Raw genomic sequence first — 23,153 nt, 5'->3', positions numbered from 1 at the left:
AACCAAAATTCTCTCCATTTACTGGTGAGTTAATTATACTTTACTGATTAGTTTTGAGTTTTAATATTAAAGGCAAGACTTATGATTTAGAGTTAATGTAAGACTTAATGAAAACATTTCATCCAAGAAAAAAAAAAAAGGAGCATTAACTGTACTGGGGGTTTTGTTGGCAGTAATTACTGAATTTTGTTATATATACAGTGTTGTCAGGGTAACATTTTCTGCGAGTAACTGCCAGAGTTTCTTTATTCATGACTCTGAGGCTCTAATCAGAATTTGGGATAGGCACTCTATGTGCGGTATGCTTGTATACATCACTACGTCCTCGCCCTCATGCTGGTTTTGCACTATTGCACTTACTATTGTTTGGAAGGAGGGAGTTTTCCATAAGGCCACTGGGGGGATGGGAACGGGACGGACACAACACACTAATTTTACGGAGCCAAAAAATGTATGCTTTCAAGAATATAACATAAACCAGTAAAAATCTATGTTTTGATCAATATTCATAAAGGGAGGCAAAATGCCAACATCTATTTTTTTCAATGAAAACCAGAGTATGTATGAAAGGAAATTCTTCACCCACAAACAAGTTATATTCCAATCATATTCTCTTCTTCCCCTGATAGATTGGACCAGGCTGTTTTATCTGCACAGAAAGAAAATGCAAGATTTGAATAACTTGAAAACATAATTTGAAGCCCAGACATAAGTATACAGGTTTGTGACTTAAGCTTCTTAGCAGGTGCACCTGCACCACAGTAAATTTGTATTATGCCACCTGATCAAAGACTTTTGAAGATGGAGCTGTTTCAAATGACCAAACACTGCAGGAAATGCCAGCAGAGATGATCTGAACAGTCAGGCACAGCAGACCAGCCACTCGCTTTGCACTGCTATCCCAGGAATGGGCACGACTCAGCCTCTCTGGCAAGGTTAGAAGCAAATGTAAAATTTGCTCTCATTTTTGAGAGCAGGTTCAGGGAAGGATAGTAGCATTGTCAACCCTGCATGAAAAATAATGCAACACTTTTCCCCAAACTAGAATGTGGTTAAAAAAAAGATGAGAAGTGTAGAGGTACACTATGGATTTTTACTTACTTTCCAGATTCTGAATCATTCAATTTACATTCCTAATCTTCCTCTCTGCAGTCACAAAAGCTATAAACTTTATGGCATGGTGGACAAAAGACTACGCTGGGTTTATGATGCTTGCTACTGCTGCAATGGAGTAGCCCAGTGGCTCTAATCTGGGGAAGGATAGGACCCCGGAATATTTTGCTAGGCAGTGCATGGTTCCAGAAATACAGAGCCACAAAAATCACTAAGTAGAAGCTGCCAGATATTCAAGAACATCTGATGCTTTGTATCATCATCAGCTTCAAGTTTAAAGTTAATGTGACAACTATAACAGAAGAGTACAACGAATCATAGGGTAATTCAGTCAATATTGATTTCAGACCAGGTTACTCAGGATTTTGTCCGGGCAGGTCTCGAAAACCTCCAAGGATGTGGATTCCACAGCCCCTCTGGACAACCTGGTCATATACTTGACTACCCTGAATCAGATAATTTCACAGTTCAGAACTGTTCTTGTACGTGATTTGGGTTTTAAGTCATTATATAACAAGATGATAACATTCAGGAAGATCTACCTAGGAGATACTCTCAAGCTTTTTGTTACAGAGGAATTCATCTGCCACCACACTGCCTTTATCTTCTCACTTCCTTTTCAAAAAGTTATGGTAGGAAACTATGTGAATTGCAAAATATTAACGTCAAAGAAAATAAAAAATGACAGATAATCATCTGCAGAGCCATATTCCCACCAGGCACATCCAATATTTTATTTAAGATGCTTTTTTCTCTTTGTAGGAAGAGCATGAAAGAGAATGGTGCTTTAGTATTTCCCTAATCATTTTTCATAACTTACATTCTAGAAATCAAGTAACTTGTCTGGCCTTTGTGCACCCTTTTCAAAGAAACAGCATTCCTGTGATATTGCTACTAAAACAGTAGGCTGACAGGTTTAACAAGTTAGTGCTTGTATACCTGTCTTGAGAGATACTCACACCCAGGTGAGTATCCCAGGTGTATACCCAGGTAGCCCCAACCAGCTTATTAGGGCTGATAAATACCTGTTACAACCCACACTTTTGAGTTTTAAAGAAGTACAATCCTCTCTCTACTTGACTGTGAGATTTTCACCCACTGCTATTTTAGAAATGTAAATTTTTGTTATTCTTGCATTTTGTTGACTCCAATCTTATTTTTTTCCAGTTATAGACCCTTGCCTCCCTTTTCCTGTGCTAGCCGGTTTCCTCTTTTCATCCACTGTGTAATTTTTTTTTTTTTTTTTTTTTTTTTTTAAGTCTGGTTTCCTAAGGAAATAAGGGATGTGTGATCATGCTACTTGGCAATCTGAGTCCATTCCTTCTTCACAGTAACTTCTGATCCCAGTAAGACCCATCATCCCTGTTGCCAAATTTCACTGAAGTTGTCCAAAGATACCAAGTTTCCTCTAGGTTTCATGAAAACTGACAGTGAATAGGAAAGACACACCCACAGTATCATCTTCACTAAAGGAAAGGCTACCGCAGAAATATAGCGGTCACCTGCTTAGCTGGACAATCAGCATGTACCAAGCTGTGAACCAGATAAATGTTGTTAGAGCGATGGTGTAAAATTTCTGCTATTTATAGACTTGGGTCTTCTCTAACATTTTCTATTGCTTGTTTCACTTCAGCCCTGCTCTCTCCCCCTTATTTATAATACACATTATATACACATACATACAATTCATTTATTCTTACTCAATGATCTGATCCTTCACTATTTTATCCAACATCCATTAGACATAAATTCAGTGGTCTAAGACTTAGGGCTTCTAGTTATCATTACAATGAACACAGGCTCCACTGGATTAAAACTGAAAAACTCAACCTGGTTACCCATTGCAAAGAGTTTACAGTCCTCGCACAACAGCCTGCTCAGATATGAGAAAGTGATTTGCACTCTGTGGAGTTACCTCTATTACCTGAGCAAGGCTACCAAATTTTACAGTCCCTGTGTAATCAGTACTTGATAATTTCAAGACATCATCTTCTAACATATTATGTATATTGACTGAAATGCTAGTAAGAACAGACATATCCACTAATAAAACACCAAAAATGTCTCAATCTTCCTGAGACTGACTGCCAGCATTTTCCATGAGAGTTAATAATACAATAGCAAAGAGACTAAGTTTATTATGAAATTTAAGATGGTATTATGAAAAAGAAATGATATTCAAACACTTTGTTATGATTATGGAGTTTGCTTTGTTTCATGGAAGTCTTCTGTCATATGAGAAATAAACCACCTGACCACTTTCAATCAGGTATCTTGTTAGCACTTAATAGAACTGAGTTTGGACAAGATTAGGACTATATAATTATATATGAAATCCTCAAAGATTTAAATGGATAAAGCAGTCACTACTTTTGTTCATAAACCAAGGCTGGGGGCTCACAGCTTCTGCATTTTGCTTCAGAAGTGGCTTTATCAGTAGCAGAAGGACTAAATACCTGCATTTAGAATTTGTATACTAGTTTATACTGGTTTGAGATGACAATTTACATGAAAAATTTGTTACTGTGTAAAAAGGTATTGGCATCAGAAAAGGCTTTGAAGAAAAAAAGCAGTTCTGGTGCTGATCTTATTATCAGCACTAAGATTTGCTGGCAGACGAGCAGAGTATTTACCTTGAAACATCATCTGTGTTCACTGTTAATCACTAAGCACACTTTTTGTGCAGCAAGCCCTAGAAGCAAGTACCACATAGAAGAAATTTATCTGCAGCAATATGCTATCATTTGCCAGCTTGTTGATGAATGATACCACTGAACACTGATAGCTGGCTAGCTGCCTGACTAGCCCATTCACTGTCTTTCATACTTACAATGTAAAGATACCAAAGATGATGCTCAAGATTTGTACAGACACGTACTGAAGAACACACAGATGGTTTTAAGTAGTCCAAGTGACAAACATCCATTACCATTTTAACTCCTGCCAAAGCCATCTTGCTTCTCTTTGAGAACTAGACAGCAACAGAGTTCAAACAGGCAAAAGAGGAAAGAAGCATTGATTTACATATGCAAGAACAAATACCAAATGATTATCTGCTATACCTTTATACGTAGGACTGTAGCTTACTCAGGAAAAAATAATGGTCAGGTAAAATATAACCAACATGCAAATCGGACCTAAATGTAATGGCATACACTAATGCTAGGATCTGCACAAGTACCATGGAGAGGAAACGTACATGCGAGATCTAAGAGCTGAAGAAGCTGACTGCTCAATATCCCATCTTCATGTTGTGTTACTCTCATGGAATGATCCATAATTGAGAAATGTACACCTTGGTCTCTAGAACCACTTCAGGTATTTTTTATTGTTTTGAAATACCAAACTTCATTTTGGAAGACGGAATCATTAGTATTAAGACTGAAGAAAAATGTGATTGTGACTTGCATTTAATCTGGGAAACCTAGAAATGACTTAACGTCCACACAAGCTTGATGCATCTTCACAACCCTGACCCTTTAGTACACACAGACAGACCTTTTTATACAGGATGACACATCCTGAACAAGAAAACCTGCACCTTTGAGTATTAACGGGGCATTTCAAAAACCATTTAGTAATCCAAGATTAAGTTCTACTCCAGCTCTCCCAGGAGAATTAACAAAGCTCTTAGAGAATTCTGACTGCAGTCTGTGGTTCAGTCTTTCATATCTGCTTCAAACTTGCCACTATTGTTTGGAAGAAGGGAAGCTGCACTGCCTTTCTAATCTTTCCCTAAGGCTCACACCTCCTTCAGCAGACTTGAGTGCCAACCATGGATTCACTGCTAGGCATTCAGTCTCTTCAGCCTTAGAGGCTCCACTATCTGTTGTGCAGAAACTCTGTACTGCTTGCAAGTTATGATTTTCTGAAGAGTCCCAAATACCAGGTCTTGGCTCATATTTGAATTTCGTAAGATTTTTCGAGGGTGGTATTTTCCTTCCTCTTCAGCATCACTGAGAAACATTAAGGAAAGATACTATTTCACCACAAAGAATCTTCTCTGTTCTTAAACAACTGTTGCTATTCAACATCCTGTTAAGTCTCCTTCAACACTCTTACGTTCTTCATGGGAAGCAGACCTAGCCCAGAAAAGCATATGGATATCAAGTCACACACGGGCTCTCTGAATTAGAGATTTCCCCTGGGAATAAGTCTCTGACGTCCCAGACACTTCAGACAAATGGAAGGGGAGCCACTCAACCACCTTAAGCCAGCAAATCCGTTCTGCTGCTGGAAGAGTTGGTCTGACTTCCGTGTCCTTTTACACCACTGCTCCTTTCTATTGTCTGGATCATTAATGTCCATGTGGTATGTCAAACCAGGAAACATTTCCAGGCAAAAACTAACTTGTCTACCCCATCCCCCCACCAACTCATTCCCTCAACCTGACTCACGCACAGCTGCAGTCTACTTGTCCTAGTCCAAGGCAGGCAGCAGGAAGTGGTTGGAGGAAGACAAGGCTCCAAACTGAAGTGGATCTGTCTTTGATTAGGGTGAGCAGGGAACTACTGCAGGGTCCATTTCTAGCCAACCTAAAGCATATCCGAACGGCATCTTCTGATGTATGTGTCATAGCATCATAGAGAAATGGACAGCAACAAACACCACGCAATAAAATCTCTGCTAGACATAGCTTTACTCTTTTTCAGATACCTGAATTTTTCTGTCTAGGGCCAGATTTTGCAGGTGCTGGAGAAATCATTCAAACCATAGCAAAGGGAGATCACATATTCAAGTACATCAGTAATGGAAATAGTTTCATGCCTCTACATGAATCACTAGTTCCAAACAGAAGAATTTAAATGATTCAATCTCTTTCATTCCATAACAAAGTTGTAAATATTGCTAAAATTCAGATTTTATAACATGATGAATGATCTAAAGAGCACAGTTAAGAATAATTTTTGTACACTAGTTCTGAGGATTATGACTGCGCAAAAAAGAAGGCATTTTCACTCATTTTTCAGATGATTTCAAACCAAAGATTAAGAAAACTTCAAATCTGAGCTCATCCAAATTTCAACGACTATAGCATAAGTATAAACCTAAACTGCATCATACCCAGCATCTGTTGCACATCTTACTAAGAAATAAAACAATTCCAGTCTGATACCATACTGTGCTGATGTAAGTTTACACTACACTTAATTAAGCAGCTGCCACATCAATGGGCAAAGTTCCGGTTTTCTGACTGCATACTTCATTTCATCTTAAAAGTAAAGCTTATCAAGACAAGTAGCGTAACCCTTTCATCAGTTATTTACAGTAAACCAAATAAGTTTTGTTTTGTCCAGATACATACAAGATACAGTTGCTCTCTCAAGTAATTGAAAACTTAGTACATCATTAGGTAACAGAAAAATTTATATTTTACATTGGTACTATATTGACATACCTCCTCCTCTGATTTAAAGGTTGAAGTTTTCTATTCAGAAACTCTGCTGGACAACCCCTCCACCCCCCACCCCCCCCAACACAAACACTCTCCTGGTGACAGGAGAGAAATCCAGTTTATGAGTACCACTTCTCTTTAACTATACATTCTGAGTGAATTAGAGTTCAATGAAACAACTGAAGCTATCTAATAGATCACTGCAGCCAGAGGGGCAGCTTCACAGACCCACTCTATCCCTTGCATCACCTGTAGCAAATTTATCTGGTCTCACCTCACTGATCCAATTCTGATCACTAAACTAGAAGAAAGCTAAGCCACCAAGAAACAAAGCAATTATCTTTTTGTAGTTTAGCAATTTGAATCGTATTACTGAAGGGTCAGAGGGACAGCCACACCAGCACAAGGGAGAAAGACAGAGAGGGAAATACATTCTTTCTGCAGCAGCAGTGATCTTAAATTGCACAGTTCACAGAGGCGCAGTCAACACAAGGACTCCCCAGCAGTTTAGCTGATGGAAACTTGGCCTGCCTTGGTGCTGCCTTCTGAGCAGCTGCACAGTGAATTGGGTAAGGGAGCTGATGGAGTCGAATGAGAATTACTTTTTTCGATACTTCTGTTCTCAAAGCAACACCACAAACTGGGAAATAAAAGATCGAGGAGATAGGGTCTTAGATCAGCTTACAGTGCTACAGAACCGTACCTGGTATTTTGTTTGCTGACTCAAGCCTGCAACACTACGCATATAAACATCCTGAATTGTTTTTCACTTTGAAGACTTCCAGTAGCAATGACTATGTTAAATACAGGTGTGGCACATCTTTCTGTTCACTTCACTTCCTTTTAAATAGCAGCATACAGCAGGACATTTTCTGTGGCATTACACACCAGTTTCAGAACTTCCTTAGAGCTCCAGATCTAATTAAAAGGTCAATGAAAGTCAAACTTCTGCCTCAGGAAAAGGCCACAAAGACATGTGACAAGCAATTACTGTAACCAGTGACTGGAATATTTGGTGTAGTTGAAGTTGTTCCGAAACACAGAAGAGGGGGCACTCTCCAAATCTACTGAAAATATTATCAAGTCTAGCTCTAAAATTTGTGTTACACATTTTTAGCAAAAGGCTCAGAGAGTCCTTTTTATTATTAATCTCACTTCTTCAGCCCCATTTTGCCTAATCCCATAGCCCCACACTCCCTCTCTAGAGCAGGAGCTCTAGAACCAAAGCCATTCTCATTCCAAAGCAGGAGTATTAAGTATTTAAACTCAACCAAATTATTATGACTGGTCTGGTTGCATTGCGACATCAAACCCAGGCACTCTACCTCGCTCTGCTGCCTCCCATGCCTCTGGCTGAAGTGTTGAAGAGGAAGACCATTTACGGCAGTGCTATTGTTCACTGAATTGGAGCACTAAAAGTCATTACCAGCATAACACCAAGAGGCACACAGGGCATGAGCAGCAGGAGGAGGCAGTCCCCATGGTCCTTCAACTGCAAGGGGCAAAACCCGGGGTTTCAGAGCACTCGGCGGGCAAGGGTGTCTCCCGATGCTCGCTCAGAGAGGTTGTAAAGAAGAAAGTGGAAAGAGGAAGAGAAAAAACCTTTCTTAGACTTTCAAGGCATGATGCAAACTTTATCCGGATCTGTAAGTCTGACCCACCATTTCTATACAATGTTCAGTGACACCGGATACGACTTCATCAAACAAGCCAGACAAACGAGCAAATAGTATCGACAGTTTAAATAACACGTAACTTGGAAAAAACAACATGCTTTTATTTCGCTATGCTATTTTTCCTTCATGTTCAACTCCGATTCAGCACATTTCAAAATTGGTCTATATCTACACTCCCATTTTCCAAATACAACTGTAAAATTTAAATTAGAAAAGGAAAGTCCAATTTTGCAGGGAAAAGAAGTCTACTAGAAATCTACAAGGAGATCCTAAATCTTGCCTTAGATGTAGATTTCTAGAGATAAACTGTGGTATGTGTACTGCTAGCAGTACAGGAGATTTAAAAAGAACCTCATGGCTCTACAAAGCCAAAAATATGTCACTAGTAAGAAATAAACCCAGAAGTTTGCAAAATTCTGTTCTAGTGTTGCTTTAAGTTATCAGTCTGCTAAAAAGCTTCAACTAATTATTCTAAAACTTCAGACTGTCCTAGTTCATAATTTCTACTATTAACTAAGAATAAAAACCAAATCTCAAACTTGCTCTGAGGCAATTTTTTTGAACACACATTGAGTATCTCTGAAAAACACATTCCGCACAAGACAGAATTTGGAATATTAGATACCTAACAGTTAATATATTTTCAAATTTTGAAAGCATCCTTTAAATCAAATAGTCATCTACGGGGATGTCAAATCCTGGAACAGTAAATGTGCATTCTTAAAATCCAATGAATTCCATAAATCTACAGTCTTAAAATTCCAACCTTTTCCTTTACTCATACTTGGAAAAAATAACAAAATGCTCCAGTGCAATGGCAGAGTGGGCATCTGCATACCAGTACAAATGCTACTGGAAGACCCTATTAATGCAGAAGAGCTTTTGGAATTTTCCATTTCCAAAGTACAGCTCCTGAAGGACCTGTCAAGATGCATTAATTTCCTTTCACAAATTTTCTGACATAGAGAAAAATAAGTGCCTCTTTTGTGCCTCTGAGGAGACCACAAAACACTTTAAACTGTTGCAAACTAGTAAACATGAAGTCAGCTGTTTACACAGAGAAAAGCCAAACAGTTTATTGACCTCTTCCGCTTCATTACGCATCATTTTAGCTCTACCTCATTCCTTTTTCCTCTTTCTCCACACAGAATTCCCTATTTTCCTTTACTAATTTATCTCCAATATCATCTAAATAAGCCTTGGTTACTTTGATCATTCAGTGATTGTTTCAGCTCTTAAGTCATTTTTTTCCACTTGCATTTGCTCACTTTAAAACACCATTCAGTCCCAGAACTACAATCTTTAAAAGACTGTCAAATTTTTCATTCTTGATACTGTAGTTCAGACCCATTAGTTTGGTTTTGATGCTAGTATTGTGGAGCTGAGGCTATGTAATTCTTTTGTTCCATAAACATACTTGAAATTTTCTAAAGGAAAGAAGTCTGGAAGAGATGGAATCTTTAAAATTTTCTTCACTTTGTCATCTCCAAGATTCTCAATATTATACTGCTTAAATCCTTTTTATTAACCCACATGAAAAAGCTGCACAGGACTGCTTATTTAGTAACACATCATTCCACTTTTGGGCTGCCACTGTGAATCCAGCAAAGACATGAACACGACAAAAAAAGGTTTTAATCTGTTGGCAGTTCACGGCTTTTACAGTAACATGCAAGTTGTGGTCTACTTTTCATGGATAGGTACACCTGCAACACAAATACGACAGTGCTGTCTGGACAGACAAACCAAGCAGAACTGAGGGGAAGGAAGAATGTGCTTACAAAGCTTTCATTTTTGTTGTTCAAACTTTCTATCCATGAGTTCGAGTCTTGAAGACTAATCTTCTAGCATAATACTGATACTTTAACAGCCATGCAATTTTATTTTTATCATCATTTCTAAAAGTTTAACTCTTGCTTCATACCTACTTTGAATTTTAAGATCAAGTTCATAGCTGCATCATTTTAACAAATAACTAGGTCCCTGAAACCTTTAAAAAACTATTAGGACAGCTATGCGTTGAACTATTCTATCCTATTATTTGTATGAGCAACAAGTGTCATTTTGTTGCAATTTCTATTACAGCGTTCAGGTAGTCATTCTTACAAAGGAACAAAAACATACCAAATTTTATTGCAAGATATTTTGTGATACCTGAGTAGTTTGCACAGTAGCTGGCAAAAGTTCATCCCCGACTGTCTGTTCAGCTGCATTTTAAGGGAAGAGAAGCCAGAATTGTTTACAATTGGATTCCATAAAATGAAAATTTAAGAAATTGGCCTCTTCTGAAGAATCACTGTCAGAAATGCATTTTCAGAGAACTGAAAAGTCATTTAGGAGTCTCATCCCTCTTGCATGAACATATTTTAACACAAAAACAAAAAAATAGAAGTCTAGCAGGAATCTTTTAGTTATCACAGATGAAAAGTTTTATTCAAGTATTATTAGTTCCATCTCTCTTCTTTAAAATCTTGACAGACCTTTTAGTATATAATCTCAACATAAGGTTTTCCTTAAAGTACAGGCTACCCGGTATTTCCAGAAGTGATGAAGATGGCTGTCTGACCACTGCTGTAGAGTATTGATCAACATTTAGGACTTTAAGTGATGCTTTTTCAAGTCCTTTCTAACTGATGTACCTGCTTATTTTGAATTCAAATACTGCAAATTTTAATTCAAACCCTACAACTCCTCAGCAAGGAGTTATATTTCTGGACAAGTGTTAAAAGATTAAAAGTAGACAGTGCTGATTTCCTCTTCCATGAATTGTTATGCACAGCTAAATTTATTTCCTTGCCAATGAATCTTTTGCACAAAAATGATAACCAACATTCATCACAAGTCCCTTGGATAATGTAGCAGACAGGTCCTTAAGTGTTATATGGGACATGATGGGGGGAGGGCAAGATAAAATAGAGGAGATTGAAGTAAGAAGTAGGTCTTGTCCATGCTTCTCTTTTGCAGAAAGATAATCCATTATCTTCCACCAGCTGTTAGCCATTTCAGAGTTCCCCACAGAGCTCTGAAGGTAAATTACTGGAGCACACTTTCCAGTAAAGTCTCTGTATTATTCATTCTGTAGTTATCAGGCACACACTTGAAGTAACAGTTACTATTACCAATGTGCACAATGATACACTAGAACCACTAATGCACAAGATCAGTGCGCTGATGTGCAAGTGTGCATTGCTGTTTTAAAGACATCACTGAAAAGTGGTGTTTCCCTAAACACAGACAGCTGGTAAACAAGAAGAAACAAAAAGCATGAGTAACTAAACTGAAGAGGAATCTGAGGACTTAAGGGGAGTGGAAGCACATTTCTGTTTTATGAAGTGAAACTTGGCCCAAAAAGAATTTACTGCCATTACTTCAGCCCATCATGTTTTTCCCCCCACCAAGGAATCTATACAGTGTGCAGGTACATCCCAACAGAGAAGCAACACACTAAAATTGGAGCACAAGGGGAACAACTCTTATGTATCAACCATAAAGGCGGCTAAGTGCTTAGAACTAAAGCAATTGCAATAGCTACACAATACTTTGTTCAAAGTTTCTTCTGAAAAATTAATGCACATGATAAATTGCTCGTGTGCATACAGAATCATTACCTCCAAAAGGCAAAGGACCATTATATTATACATAACTGTCAATGAATGCCTTTATGACATAACTGATTGCACATATTCTCTGATAAGGATGCCTATAAAATGTCCAAGTATTTAAGAATCATCAACATGTCAAGAAAATCTTATTATTTTCCCAGAAGAAAGTTGTTCTTTGTCCACAGGTGCTCAGCTTCAAGCAGTGCACTCAAAAACACAGACACAAATTCACTGTATGGAAAGTCAAGTGTCACTTGATCATACCCTATTAACACAACACACAACTAAAAAGGAAGGATAATGCAAGAAAGGAATCAGTTCTTGGGTTTTATCTCATTTATATGATGTTATCTTTATTTATTTTTCTTATTGTGCTATTTTCTATTTAGCAATATATAATTTCCACAACACTGAAATTGTCATTGTGGGTCTTGGTTTGCTAGTGCAGTAGCGTTAAGAATGAATAACGGTGCTAAAAACTGCATTTCAAGTCCATTTGCAAATACGTTACACAAACTCTTATTTTATAGAGGAAAAGAAAAACTAGTGAATAGTTCCCATTAGATCTTTCCAGCTACAAGGAAAACTTTAATTTCACCCTGTTGTTAGTAAACACTTGACTGGACTCACACATTGTCAGATACAAGAATACTAAGAATTCTGCTAGAGATCCCTTCACCACACAAGTCTCATATCTAGCAGAACAGCTGAGCCTCTACTTTCTATAAGATTCAGACTTTCAATCATGCAGGGATTGCAGGGTTCTCTGAAGGCTACATGTAACAAAGCTTTAAAATATTTTAACTGTTATCAAGACTAACAACTAGACATAAGGAAACCAGCAGTAGACAGAAAACACAAGTTCAAAGTCCATAAAACCTGTTCTGGCAATTCTGTTCCAGGAACAAGGAAACTTGCTTTTATTTAGTACGTGGCAGAACAACATGAACAAAAATTTAGTTTAGTTCCCTATCACTTACAAGCTTAAAATTTCGGTAAAATTTTTGTCAGTACTTACATTCAGACCACATGGTAAAATGTCAACCAGTCAGGGTAAACAACTGAGTACTGAATAAATGAATGGTGAATTTATGCAAGCTGTTTGAACTTCTTTGTCTATAACAAAAAATGATTCTATTTCACATATTTTTCACTTTGAAAATTATGAAGAACAACTCTTTCCTCTTAAATAAATGTTATTTAAGAGTATATTAAAATAGCTAACACACAAAAAAATTGCAACCGTAAAAATGTACTTTCTATTTTTGGGCAAGTAACTTCAGGGTCCCAAGCAACAAAGTCATCCTAAAAGGAACCACTGCTAGCATGCAGTAAGATCCCATTCTTGTCTTAAAGAGCATACAAACGAAAAAGAGAGAAAATTTGGAAGTTACATTCTCATTTCACCCACGGACACAGATCAAACAATCACAGACTAGCTATTCACAATTCCTTCACTTAAAATTTGCAATACAAACATCTCACTCAGATGTAACTATCCTTAGGAAAAATACACATTGTATTCATCTTTGGGTATGATGGTCCAACAATAGTCAGAAACCTATGACAAAGTCTTCCATTATGCAAATTTAGGCTAGAAAAAGAAGTGAGATGCTACAGCTAGAAACCAGATTAGGGGAAAAAAATGAAATATCTAACTTCTCTTCTCCTTTTTAAACTTACAAGCCAAATGGCTGGACTGCAAAATCTGCAGAACATATACACTGTGTGTTCATCTCTTAGCACTACAAAGAAACAAGGAGAACATGGCCATCATGCATAGAACCTGGGGGGAAAGAACCTAACTGGTCTTATCACAAATAAAGAGAGAAGTGGTATTATCACAAAAATTATCACTTAGCACAGGTCTAAAAACTGATGTAAGTTTGTTATATCCTGCATTAAAAAGAGTATGTTTTGGTGGGAGAGGGTATGTGTTGTTTTTTTTTCCCCCTCAGTCTCTGGAGTTGCACATGTCAAGCTCCACTAGACAGAGATGTGCACAGGCAAAGGAGATGGGTAAGACAGGATAAAGTGTTGTAAAGAACCACTCTATCCATCTTCTCTTCCTCTACCACGAGTATACTTGTCATGCCTTATTTTTAATTAAAGCTTTTGAACCAAATTAAAGCACGAATCATTTTTATGTACATCCAGAGAATTTCTAGCAACACAAAAGTTGTTCCATAAGTCTCATCTATCGAGGGAAGGCATACAGTTTTGTTCCTAGACAAAGGTACCATTACTAGCAGGGGAACCATAATACACAACAAAAACACACTACTATAGTGGTTGCCATATTTTGGGCAAAGCTAAACCTTCTATTAAAAAAGTAAAAAGAACAAATCCACATCCCACAAACAACACAAACAGTCCCAATAAAAGCACAGTATTGCTAGAATAGCTGCAACTGTGCTTTAAGATTGACCTAAACTAGTGCAGACTACTGAGTATATACTTAAATCAGTTTAAATCCGGCTTGCATTACTCTATCTTGCACTGATTTTTCTGATGAAAACTAAAACAATATAACCTAGGTTCAAGTTGAACTCAGTGTCCAGGCAGAATTTTGTATAAATTTTTCTAAAATCATCAATATGCAAATCTCATTAACTGGCATAAATATATTGCAAGCAGGCCTTCACAAAGCTATTATCTAAGTTTATTTTATGGCAGAGAACAATTACACGTTGTGAAAAGCATTTGGGATATATCTGGAATTGATGTTGCTGATTTCTGTTGGCCTTCTTGGGAAAGGCAGTTATATATGTAGTCAGTCCTCAATGGCACTGCACTTAAGCAAATTAAGAACTAGATCTTAGCCTTCATTAACATGTACCTGATTAATAAACTCCATACATTTTAAAGGATTCAATATTCAGTGAAGACATACTTAGTGTTTTCCAAAGCTCAGACTCCTCTACAGAGGTCTTGGGTTGGGCATCCAGAGGTACCAGCTACATTTGAAGCTTTAGGCCATGGTTAAATAATAACAGGTTTCAGAGTTAAGACCCTAATGACATGAATGACAGAAATTAAGATCTCAGGCACTTCTGGATGCCTAAGGCCTCAGCTGGCAATGATGGATGCACATACTTAATCTGACTGCTCCGTAAGTATATCTACAGACATGATTACTGAGGTCTATGTGAAATCAGGGCTTAAGAAAACAGCATGCAGTTTCATATTGAAGAAAGTTACATTCATTATAGGGAACAAGGGTCATTATAGATGAGAGGTTGCATTCCAACAATCTGCATATGTTGATGAAAAATAGAGTGGAATATTTTAGCATGAGAAGATGGCTAAAAAGAATAGTTGACATTGAACCACAGACCAAATGCACTTTGAAAAAAAAATTTTTGTTTAATATTAGAGCTTCAGTCAGATACATTAGTGAGCAGGATACAAGCTATTCAGTAGCTATATTAAGACTAGATTGAAATTCCCTAGTGTACCTTGTGAAAGACTCAGAAAACCAATCTCAACTGTTTAAAGCATTATCAAAGGCACAAATCTAGTAAAAAAGCTTTAATAAGCCCCTTTTCCACTTTTCCAAACAGATTTGCTTGTGGTCTATCATCCTATTCATCTTTTCAGACATGGGTAAATCAAAACATAAACCCATACAATTATTCCTAATCCTAGGTGCTATATCTGTTAAGGGCTCTGATACATTTATGATTATTCAGGCAAGAATTATAATTCTTCTTTTTTTAATACCCATCTCAAAACATCTGGCATGAACTGCCTCGAATTATAGAAGACATAAAATTTAAATTTTACAAGTTTGAAGAAGCTCAAGTACTTTAACAGCCCCAAATAACCTCAGCTATAGACTAACATTTCTAAAAACCAATACATCAGTATGTAATCATAAAGCAAAATTAGCTTGCTATAAAAAACACTAATGAAACAAGTCTTTTCAGTTCTGACTCACAGTTAAAACCATTTGTTTCTAGTAGGTGTAGAAGAACTGACTCACTCCCACATATGAATTATTTGCAAGAAAAGGTTAGTTCAACTTCAGCTGAGAAAAAAAGTTCATTGCACTGAATCTGCTGACTAAACCAACATCCAGGCAGCTTCTCTCCAGTGAAAATGCATAGCTGGTGCCAACCACAGAAGTTTTAATGACGTAAATGAAGTATCTTCCTGGCAAAATTCAACTCATAGTAGTACCACCTATGACAAAGTAATATTACCATCATTTACATTTCTAAGAGAAATAAGTCAGAAAAATATTAGATTTATGGGATGCTCATTGTTACTGTATTTTATACATGGTACATGTTGTACCACAAACGAGAGACTACTAGCTGCGTACATTTTTTCTAAATGAAGACAAATTCACCAATGACTTCTCTACTCCTTCCTGACTTTTCATACATAAACAAAGTTAAAATATAAGATACATACAGGTCATGGCCTTTAACACACCACACAATTCCTCAAGTGCTCTGTAAAGATAGTTGCTATTTATTAGCAGCTCTACCCACGGGAGAAAAGTGGCACTGAATTCCTTCTATAGGACAAATGACAAGCTGTGCCTAAGATGGCTGTCATTTTAACAGCATATGCCAATGTATATCTCATCCTTCAAACCACATTCCTTTCACACTGTCAAAACATTGTTTTGGCATGCAATGCCAATGTTTTGCAAAATAAAACATTACAGTAAAACTGGTATTAAAAATATTGCCTCATTCTTAAAATAACAGGTTAGAACAGATACTATAAAGGGTTCATCATACATACAGCAACAAGCTTTGAACCTTGCGCCTTCAGATCACTAACCCTGACTACAATTCTATTAAAGCTAACAAGGCAGTTTTTGCGACTCTTTGACAAAGTAGATAGAGGACAGCAGAACAAGGAACTCAGGCTGGCGTTCAGCCTCTTGTTCATCAGCTGTCTTCATTACCCAACCAAGCTCACCTCTTTCTTGTGCCAAGCAGGCTTATCACTCCCTGCACAGCTTTTGCCTGCACAGAGAAGGAAGGATATTATAGAAGCTAGCAGAGGATGGGGATGCTTCCTGGCTTTCTAAGAATATTTCTGCTTGGTGGGGGGGGAGGAGGTTGTAAAGGGACAGAAGAGAGGAATTTGAAAATTAACAAACCATGAAGTTAAGAGATAAGGTGTTATCAAGTGGCGCTTTTTCCTGGTATAACTCAGAAAGGCCACTAACAAAGAAAAAAAATCCTCATAAGCAGCCCCCATCTCAAAAATAGTTAAGAATGGTTTCTGTCTTCTATACTAGTAACATGCTCAGCCACACACCATGCCTTCACCCTTATTTGTAGGTTTTTATAGTACATCAGCCTCTCTAGCAGTCAGAGGACCAGGTCTACTCTGCAACTAGTTTTGAAGATGCTGTAATGCAGGGCTGAGAAGACCTGTTTCTCAGCCACATCTGCACTCAGTGTTGACCTTCTGAATGCAACTGATTTCAGACAGAGAGAAGGCAGGCTCTAAATTCATCTGAGGGAAAGGCCACCCTGCAAGACTCTCATACTTTCCTTTGAAAGTTTAAGGTACCTCTTCAAAGAGAGACGGAGGGAGGGGAAAGCAGGTTCGGGGGTAGAACAACTACTTGCAAAGCTCAGTCAGTCCTATTTTTCCTCTGCCAACAGTAGGATTTCAAACCTTAAGTAACAATCCTTACAGTGTCCCAAAGCTACTGATTTGTGATTCACTGCACTGAGGCATCACAACAGCAACCTTTCTGGTGAACCTTCTGAGCAAGATTTTTCCATCTATCGCCCAGTCTCAAATATAATAGATACATCCCAAAAAGCGGCAGCTTGAGGCTAGGCTAAAGAGGTTGTTGCGAGTGCTCTGCACATTTTTCCCTCTTTTAGCCCAGAGTGGGAATATATTACTACTACTACAACAACATCCACTGCCCGGCTATTACGCCAGGCTGTCTCCAAGGGTTTGGCTGCGGGTGCCCAGCTGGCCTACCCACGCCATTCACTGGCAGCTGTCTTCCTCTTCCCCAGAGCTTCAGGCCCCCTAAAAGTAAATTCTCACAAAAAAAATGAACACCAGCCCAGCAGGATAGCAGACCTCACCTTCTGCGTTCTCAGTTTGTGTAAGTTATGAGCCATCTGTTTGAATGCTAGCTTATCAGGAGCAATGGTCCACAGAACTATCCTGTGCACCGACCTCAAGGAAAAAATACTACATTTCAGACCAGTCCAAACTATTCTGAAATTGGTTTTGATGTGTTCTCACAGAGAAGGTTAGCCATTATACAGTCCAGGAGTGAGACAACATTGAAGCAGCTATGTGGGAACATGTGCCACCTTGCCTTCTGTGGCACACCAGCAGCACAAAACAGGGTCAGAGGAAACAAAGGCTGGAGCAAGAGTCTATGCAGCACCAAGAGCATTTTGAACACAAATAAAAGCCCGTTCTGGTCAGACTTTTCTCTGAACATTTGCGTATATAGTAGCTGTTCAAAAATGGAGCAGTCAGTTGTGCCAGTCTCTGCTGACTAGAAGAAAAGGGTAGCAAGCACCAGCCACAGCCAGCAAAGATAGCTCCTATAAAACAAGGTGATGTATCAGATGTGCATGCATATGGTGCTAGCCACCAAGGTGCCCTGTGAGCAGCCGTTCTAGGGTTCCAGCACATCTGGCACCAGATAATAAAAGATTAAGATCATTTGGCATGACTGGACAAGGCACTCCATACCAAAGAACACACTGTGTCTGAAAACCAAAGGAGAGGTGATGCACGGGTACCTGAGTTGTAGCCATGCTGGTCCACCATTCGTGTAGTTCTCTCCTTGTCACATGAAACAAAGGCGAGCATGTTCCTTTTGCAGGGAGAGGCTTTTAGGAGGTACCTCTGCAGCGCATGGATCATACCGCTCTGCAGCGCCTCAGCACTGGTGTGGCAGCATAATCCATCCGATAACTCCAAAGGCCACATACCCTCCTCCGCGCTTGTCTTTTCCAGAATGGCAGGACAGCTTTACGTAGTATTTACTAGTGGCCTGGGTCAGCTTTAGAGAAGGAAAGTTCTGCCATGCAGATTATTTTACAGGCTTTCTGGTACACCAGAGGGGCTAGGCAGTCCCAACAGCTCCCAGGACTGCAGCTAGATTGCTCTCCTGACAGCCTTAGTACACCAAAAGGGCCAGCAGAGATGGCCAGGGAGTCTGGCTTCAAAGACACGAGGGCTGTAGCAGCCTAGTTTCACTGATGACTTCCAGGGAGCAGTGAGAAAGTAGAACAAACAGGACTGTCAGGAGTCTTCATTCTATTTCTCGCTCTCGGAGCGGCATTTGTAGCAACAGTTTAAAGAACACTAACTACAGATCTGGCAAATTCCTTCTGCACATGTACAATTAGGGTTACATGCAAGTCTGCTATGTAAAAGACTTGGATTCAATTCCCACTAAAAATACTGAGCATTATTTCAATATCTATTATATAAACAATACAGTGATAATCAGTTGGATGAGACCTTATTCAATGAGGATTATAAATAAAAGTAAACTGGAAGAAAAAGACTTTTGAATTCCTAACTTGCAGCTCAGCTAGCTCTTCTTGAAAGATACTTTGGATAAAAAAAAAAAAAAATTATTATACTTCTAGTATAGGGAATATGTAGAACATTTGAGAGCTCCATTCAGCACGGGAAAGCTACAACTGCCAAGGTTAAAATGGCAGGTTCTTACATTTCTAAAGAGATGGCAGTCACAGGCTGCCTCAAGGAAAATGGCCACACCCTACACTCTTCTATAGTTAGGGAATAGGAAGAAGATTTTGAAGAAATAAGCCTGTGGCAGGACTGCCAGGAAGCTGTAGCTAGGTGTACATGACAGAAGCTATGAGACCCACTGCTTGGGCTCACCAGTCTCTGCTGGTGAGGCACAAAGCTACTATGGAGGTTCTGCAACTCGGAGAAGCTGTCCTAACACTCACAGGATAAACGTGGGACTTAACTTTCCACTCCTTGGTTCCCCTCTCCCACAATTCCCTTCTCCAGAATATAAGCACTGGCGAGCTGGTCTCAGAGAGCAGAAATACCTACAACTCAACATCGCTTCTGCATCTGCATTCCCACAACCAGGAAAAAAACCTCTGCCTCTTCTACTGTGCCTGAACTCTACTTTCTCTTGTCAGTTAAGAATGCAAACAATACCTTAGCCATGCTTAACCATTTTAAGGGAAATTTGTGTGTGAGATACCTCACACCTGACTGTAAATCCAAAATAGTAAAGAAATGCTAATTATATAACTCAGCTTAATTTAACCTTAATATGCAGCTTATTCCCATTGTTGGTGATTAGTCTCCATCTTGTCAAAAGGAAATTCCTTGTCTCCAGTTGATAAAGAAACATGCTTGTCTTCAAAGTATAGCCCAAATATTTAACTACAATCTCATGCCATCACAGATACATAACAGCACACAGAACTTGCGCACATCAATCCCAAATATCTTCTAACAGAAACAGACTGTAATCGAGACCGCACATCATGACATGAGGAAGATTAGCATGTTTGGCATGGCATTTTCCTTATTAGCTGGAGGCAGAAGCTAGTTCCTTGTCAGTGGAAACATACTGTGAGGGCATTAGGACACAGATAAAAGGTGTCTTGTTGTTGGCATTTATTTGTTTTTAACAGCTTGGAGGAAAGGGAGGAACACACACTATCAACTTCAATTGCTTTTAAGGGGATTCCTTGTTGATGGAACATAAACATACAGCAGTCCAGATTTAGACCCATCCCCTCACCATGAATGGCCTGGATTACAAACTTTTATCCCTACTTTACAGCACCAGATGGTAGCTCACATACACTTTTCAATTATTTATTGAATAGGCACTTTGTTATACTAGGGTAATCCCACATTGCAGTAAGAACTGCACACTGTTTTTACTGCTAGCTATACTTTTCATCAAGTCAGGAACCTTTCCATATGCAGTGAACACAATAAACAGAATTAAAAGAAGCAATTTTATAAAAAACTGGATAATCTACCTCTCCATCGCACAGATGACGACAACACAGGGCTCAATCAGCAAAGCACAACCACCACCAGCAGTATAGAAAAAGTGCATCATTCTTTGGCCTGCCCATATCCTTCCCCCAATTTCAGAACCTGGAAGTATAATCGCAGCCTGATACATCACACTGAACAGTCTGTAGCTGCTTGCTCATTCGAGCCATCAACTTGAGAATAAGAGTATAAAACCCAATTGCACTTTGCAGAAGATGTACAAAGCTCCCATCACAAGACAAATACTCAGCGCTCCCCTGGCTGCAGCCTTTCAGGGCAGATGTGATAAAGTGGTTAATTATTCAGTTGGCAATCGCATTACTGACGTCAATACAAGAGTCCAGGAAGTGAATCCTCTTAGTTTGTTAGTGTATGACAAAGAGTGGTGGTCCCCACAGAAATTAAGGAGAACCAGCTGTTCCTACATTTTAGGGCAGTAGTCTGTATTACTAAAGACACACATTTGCATTCACTGAAGTAAATCGGCCACTCCCCCTCCCTTAGGAAGTCCTTTGTTTTGTTTTTTTGAGAGAGATCTTTAAAAGCCTAATTAACTGTACGTGCGTGGAACAGCTGATAAACGGGACAATATACTCGTGAGCAATGATCTCTCACTCCACCCTCCCCTCCAATCCTTCCTCCATGGAGAAGATAAGTCATCTTCACCATAAAGTGTTATTCATAACTTACTCAGCTCAATAAACCAGCCAGCCACCATGACCACTAACACAGATTCACTTAGGCGTACACCAGAGATGGACCTCTACTACCCACATGCTTGGCCCATAGTTTTATCTAACAAGATGGGATACAAAACTTTTATCCCAAGTATAATCACGAGGATCTTTTTGCTGTTTTGCAGCATGCTCCGACCACTGGAGGTTTCTCATTATCAGGTTGCCTAACGCTGTGAAGCCATTAGACAAAGCGGTTACAAAGGCTGCCCGGAGCCGCTCCGTCCCGGGGTGTGCCCGGGTTAGGGGCGCACACGGCGCTGTCCCCCGCGGCCGCGCACGCCCTCTCCGCTAGCAGCGCCGAGCCCGGCACAGGCGCCGCGCCGCCCGGCCCCAGCCCCGGCCCCCCTCCCCGCAGGGAGCGCCCCGGGGCGGCGCGGGATTAGCCCGGCGCTCCGGGTTAAGCCGCGCAGCGCGTCAGGCCAAGGACACTCCGGTGCCGGTGCCGCTCCCGCTCCCGGCGGGGCCGAAGCGCAGCCGGGCGGCGGCGGCCAGGCCCGGCTGCGGGCGGCGCTGCTCCCGCGGCGGCTCCGCGTCCCGCCGGCCCCGGGCGGCCCTGCCCCTGCCCCGGCTCACCCCACTCGAGGAAGTCGGAGACGTAGCGGTCGCGGCGGAGCGGCGAGTCGCGGCTGCACTCGGCGTAGACGCCGACCAGCAGGTCGAGCAGGGTCTCCACGCTGAGCGCGCCGTCGTGCCGCTGCGGCCCGTCCAGCACCAGCTGCTCCAGCCGCTTCAGCCGCACCTTGGCCGACATGGTGCCGCGGCGGCGCCCGGCCGCGCCGCGCCGGCGGACACAGGCGCTCAGCCGCGCTCAGCCGCGCCGCGCCGCCTCTCGCCCCTCGCGGCCGCGCCGGGGCCGAGCGGCTCCTTCCACGGGCTCCGCCTCGGGTCCGGCCGGTCCATGGACCGGACTCGGCCTCCCGCTCCGGCCCCTCCTCCCGGCGAGGCCCCGGCGGCGGCGGCGGCAGCAGCGGCTCCGCGCGTCTCGCAGGCGGCACCGAGCGGCCCCGCGGGACGCGAGCCACGCCCACCACGCAGCGTCCGCGCGCACCGACGTGGGCAGGGCCGCGCGCCGCCGCCGCCGCGAGGAAGATTGGGGCCTGCCGCGCGCCGTAGTGCGGGTGGAGCAGGCGGGGGCGCTTGGCGGGGGCGGGCGCGGCGCGGAGGCCGCTTCCTCCGAACCGCCTCGACAGATTCGCCGCGGAGGCGGAGCCGGCAGGGAGAAACGGCTGCAGGTTCCCCTCGGCACTTTCGCCGCCCGGCGCGGGGAGGGGGCGGGCGCGGCCTACACGTTCGCCTCGGCAGATTCGTGCCGGCGCCCCGCTCCCCACCAGCATTTTATGGCCATTTTGGGGAGAGGTGGATTCCCCACAAGTGGGGGGCCCGGAGTGCTGCCTCCAGCCGCTCACGGCAGCTCAGATCTCACAGGCCGTGGCCTCGCCCACCTGCATCCCCTGTGGGCTGTGGCCCACCATGGTTCTGGGCCCCAGTGCCAGGCTGCAGCCCCTTGTCCCCAGGGTGGCCTCCCGTGGGCGCGACCCAGGGGCCCCTGTGGGCCTCTGCGCCTTCTCCAGGAGCTGCCCCTCAGCCCCGATGGGCACTGTGTGCTCGG

General features: G+C 41.2%; 1 protein-coding gene across 4 annotated transcripts in view; it reads right to left on the bottom strand.

Annotated features, from left to right (window-relative positions):
• CDC42BPB (CDC42 binding protein kinase beta) overlaps positions 1-22,589 on the bottom strand; it is a 92,837-nt gene extending 70,248 nt beyond the window's left edge. For all 4 annotated transcript variants that reach the window (XM_064512041.1, XM_064512043.1, XM_064512042.1 and 1 more), the window contains exon 1: positions 22,118-22,589. In XM_064512041.1, coding sequence (XP_064368111.1) covers positions 22,118-22,295 — 178 coding nt within the window. In that variant the 5' untranslated portion in view covers positions 22,296-22,589. The remainder of the gene's footprint in view (positions 1-22,117) is intronic.
• Between the last annotated feature and the right edge of the window lie 564 nt (positions 22,590-23,153).

The sequence above is a fragment of the Dromaius novaehollandiae genome, chromosome 5, assembly GCF_036370855.1.
Source record: "Dromaius novaehollandiae isolate bDroNov1 chromosome 5, bDroNov1.hap1, whole genome shotgun sequence".
NCBI classification, from domain to species: domain Eukaryota; kingdom Metazoa; phylum Chordata; class Aves; order Casuariiformes; family Dromaiidae; genus Dromaius; species Dromaius novaehollandiae.
Note: the sequence above shows the minus strand (reverse complement) of the source record. Positions and strands in the feature narration are given on the sequence as shown.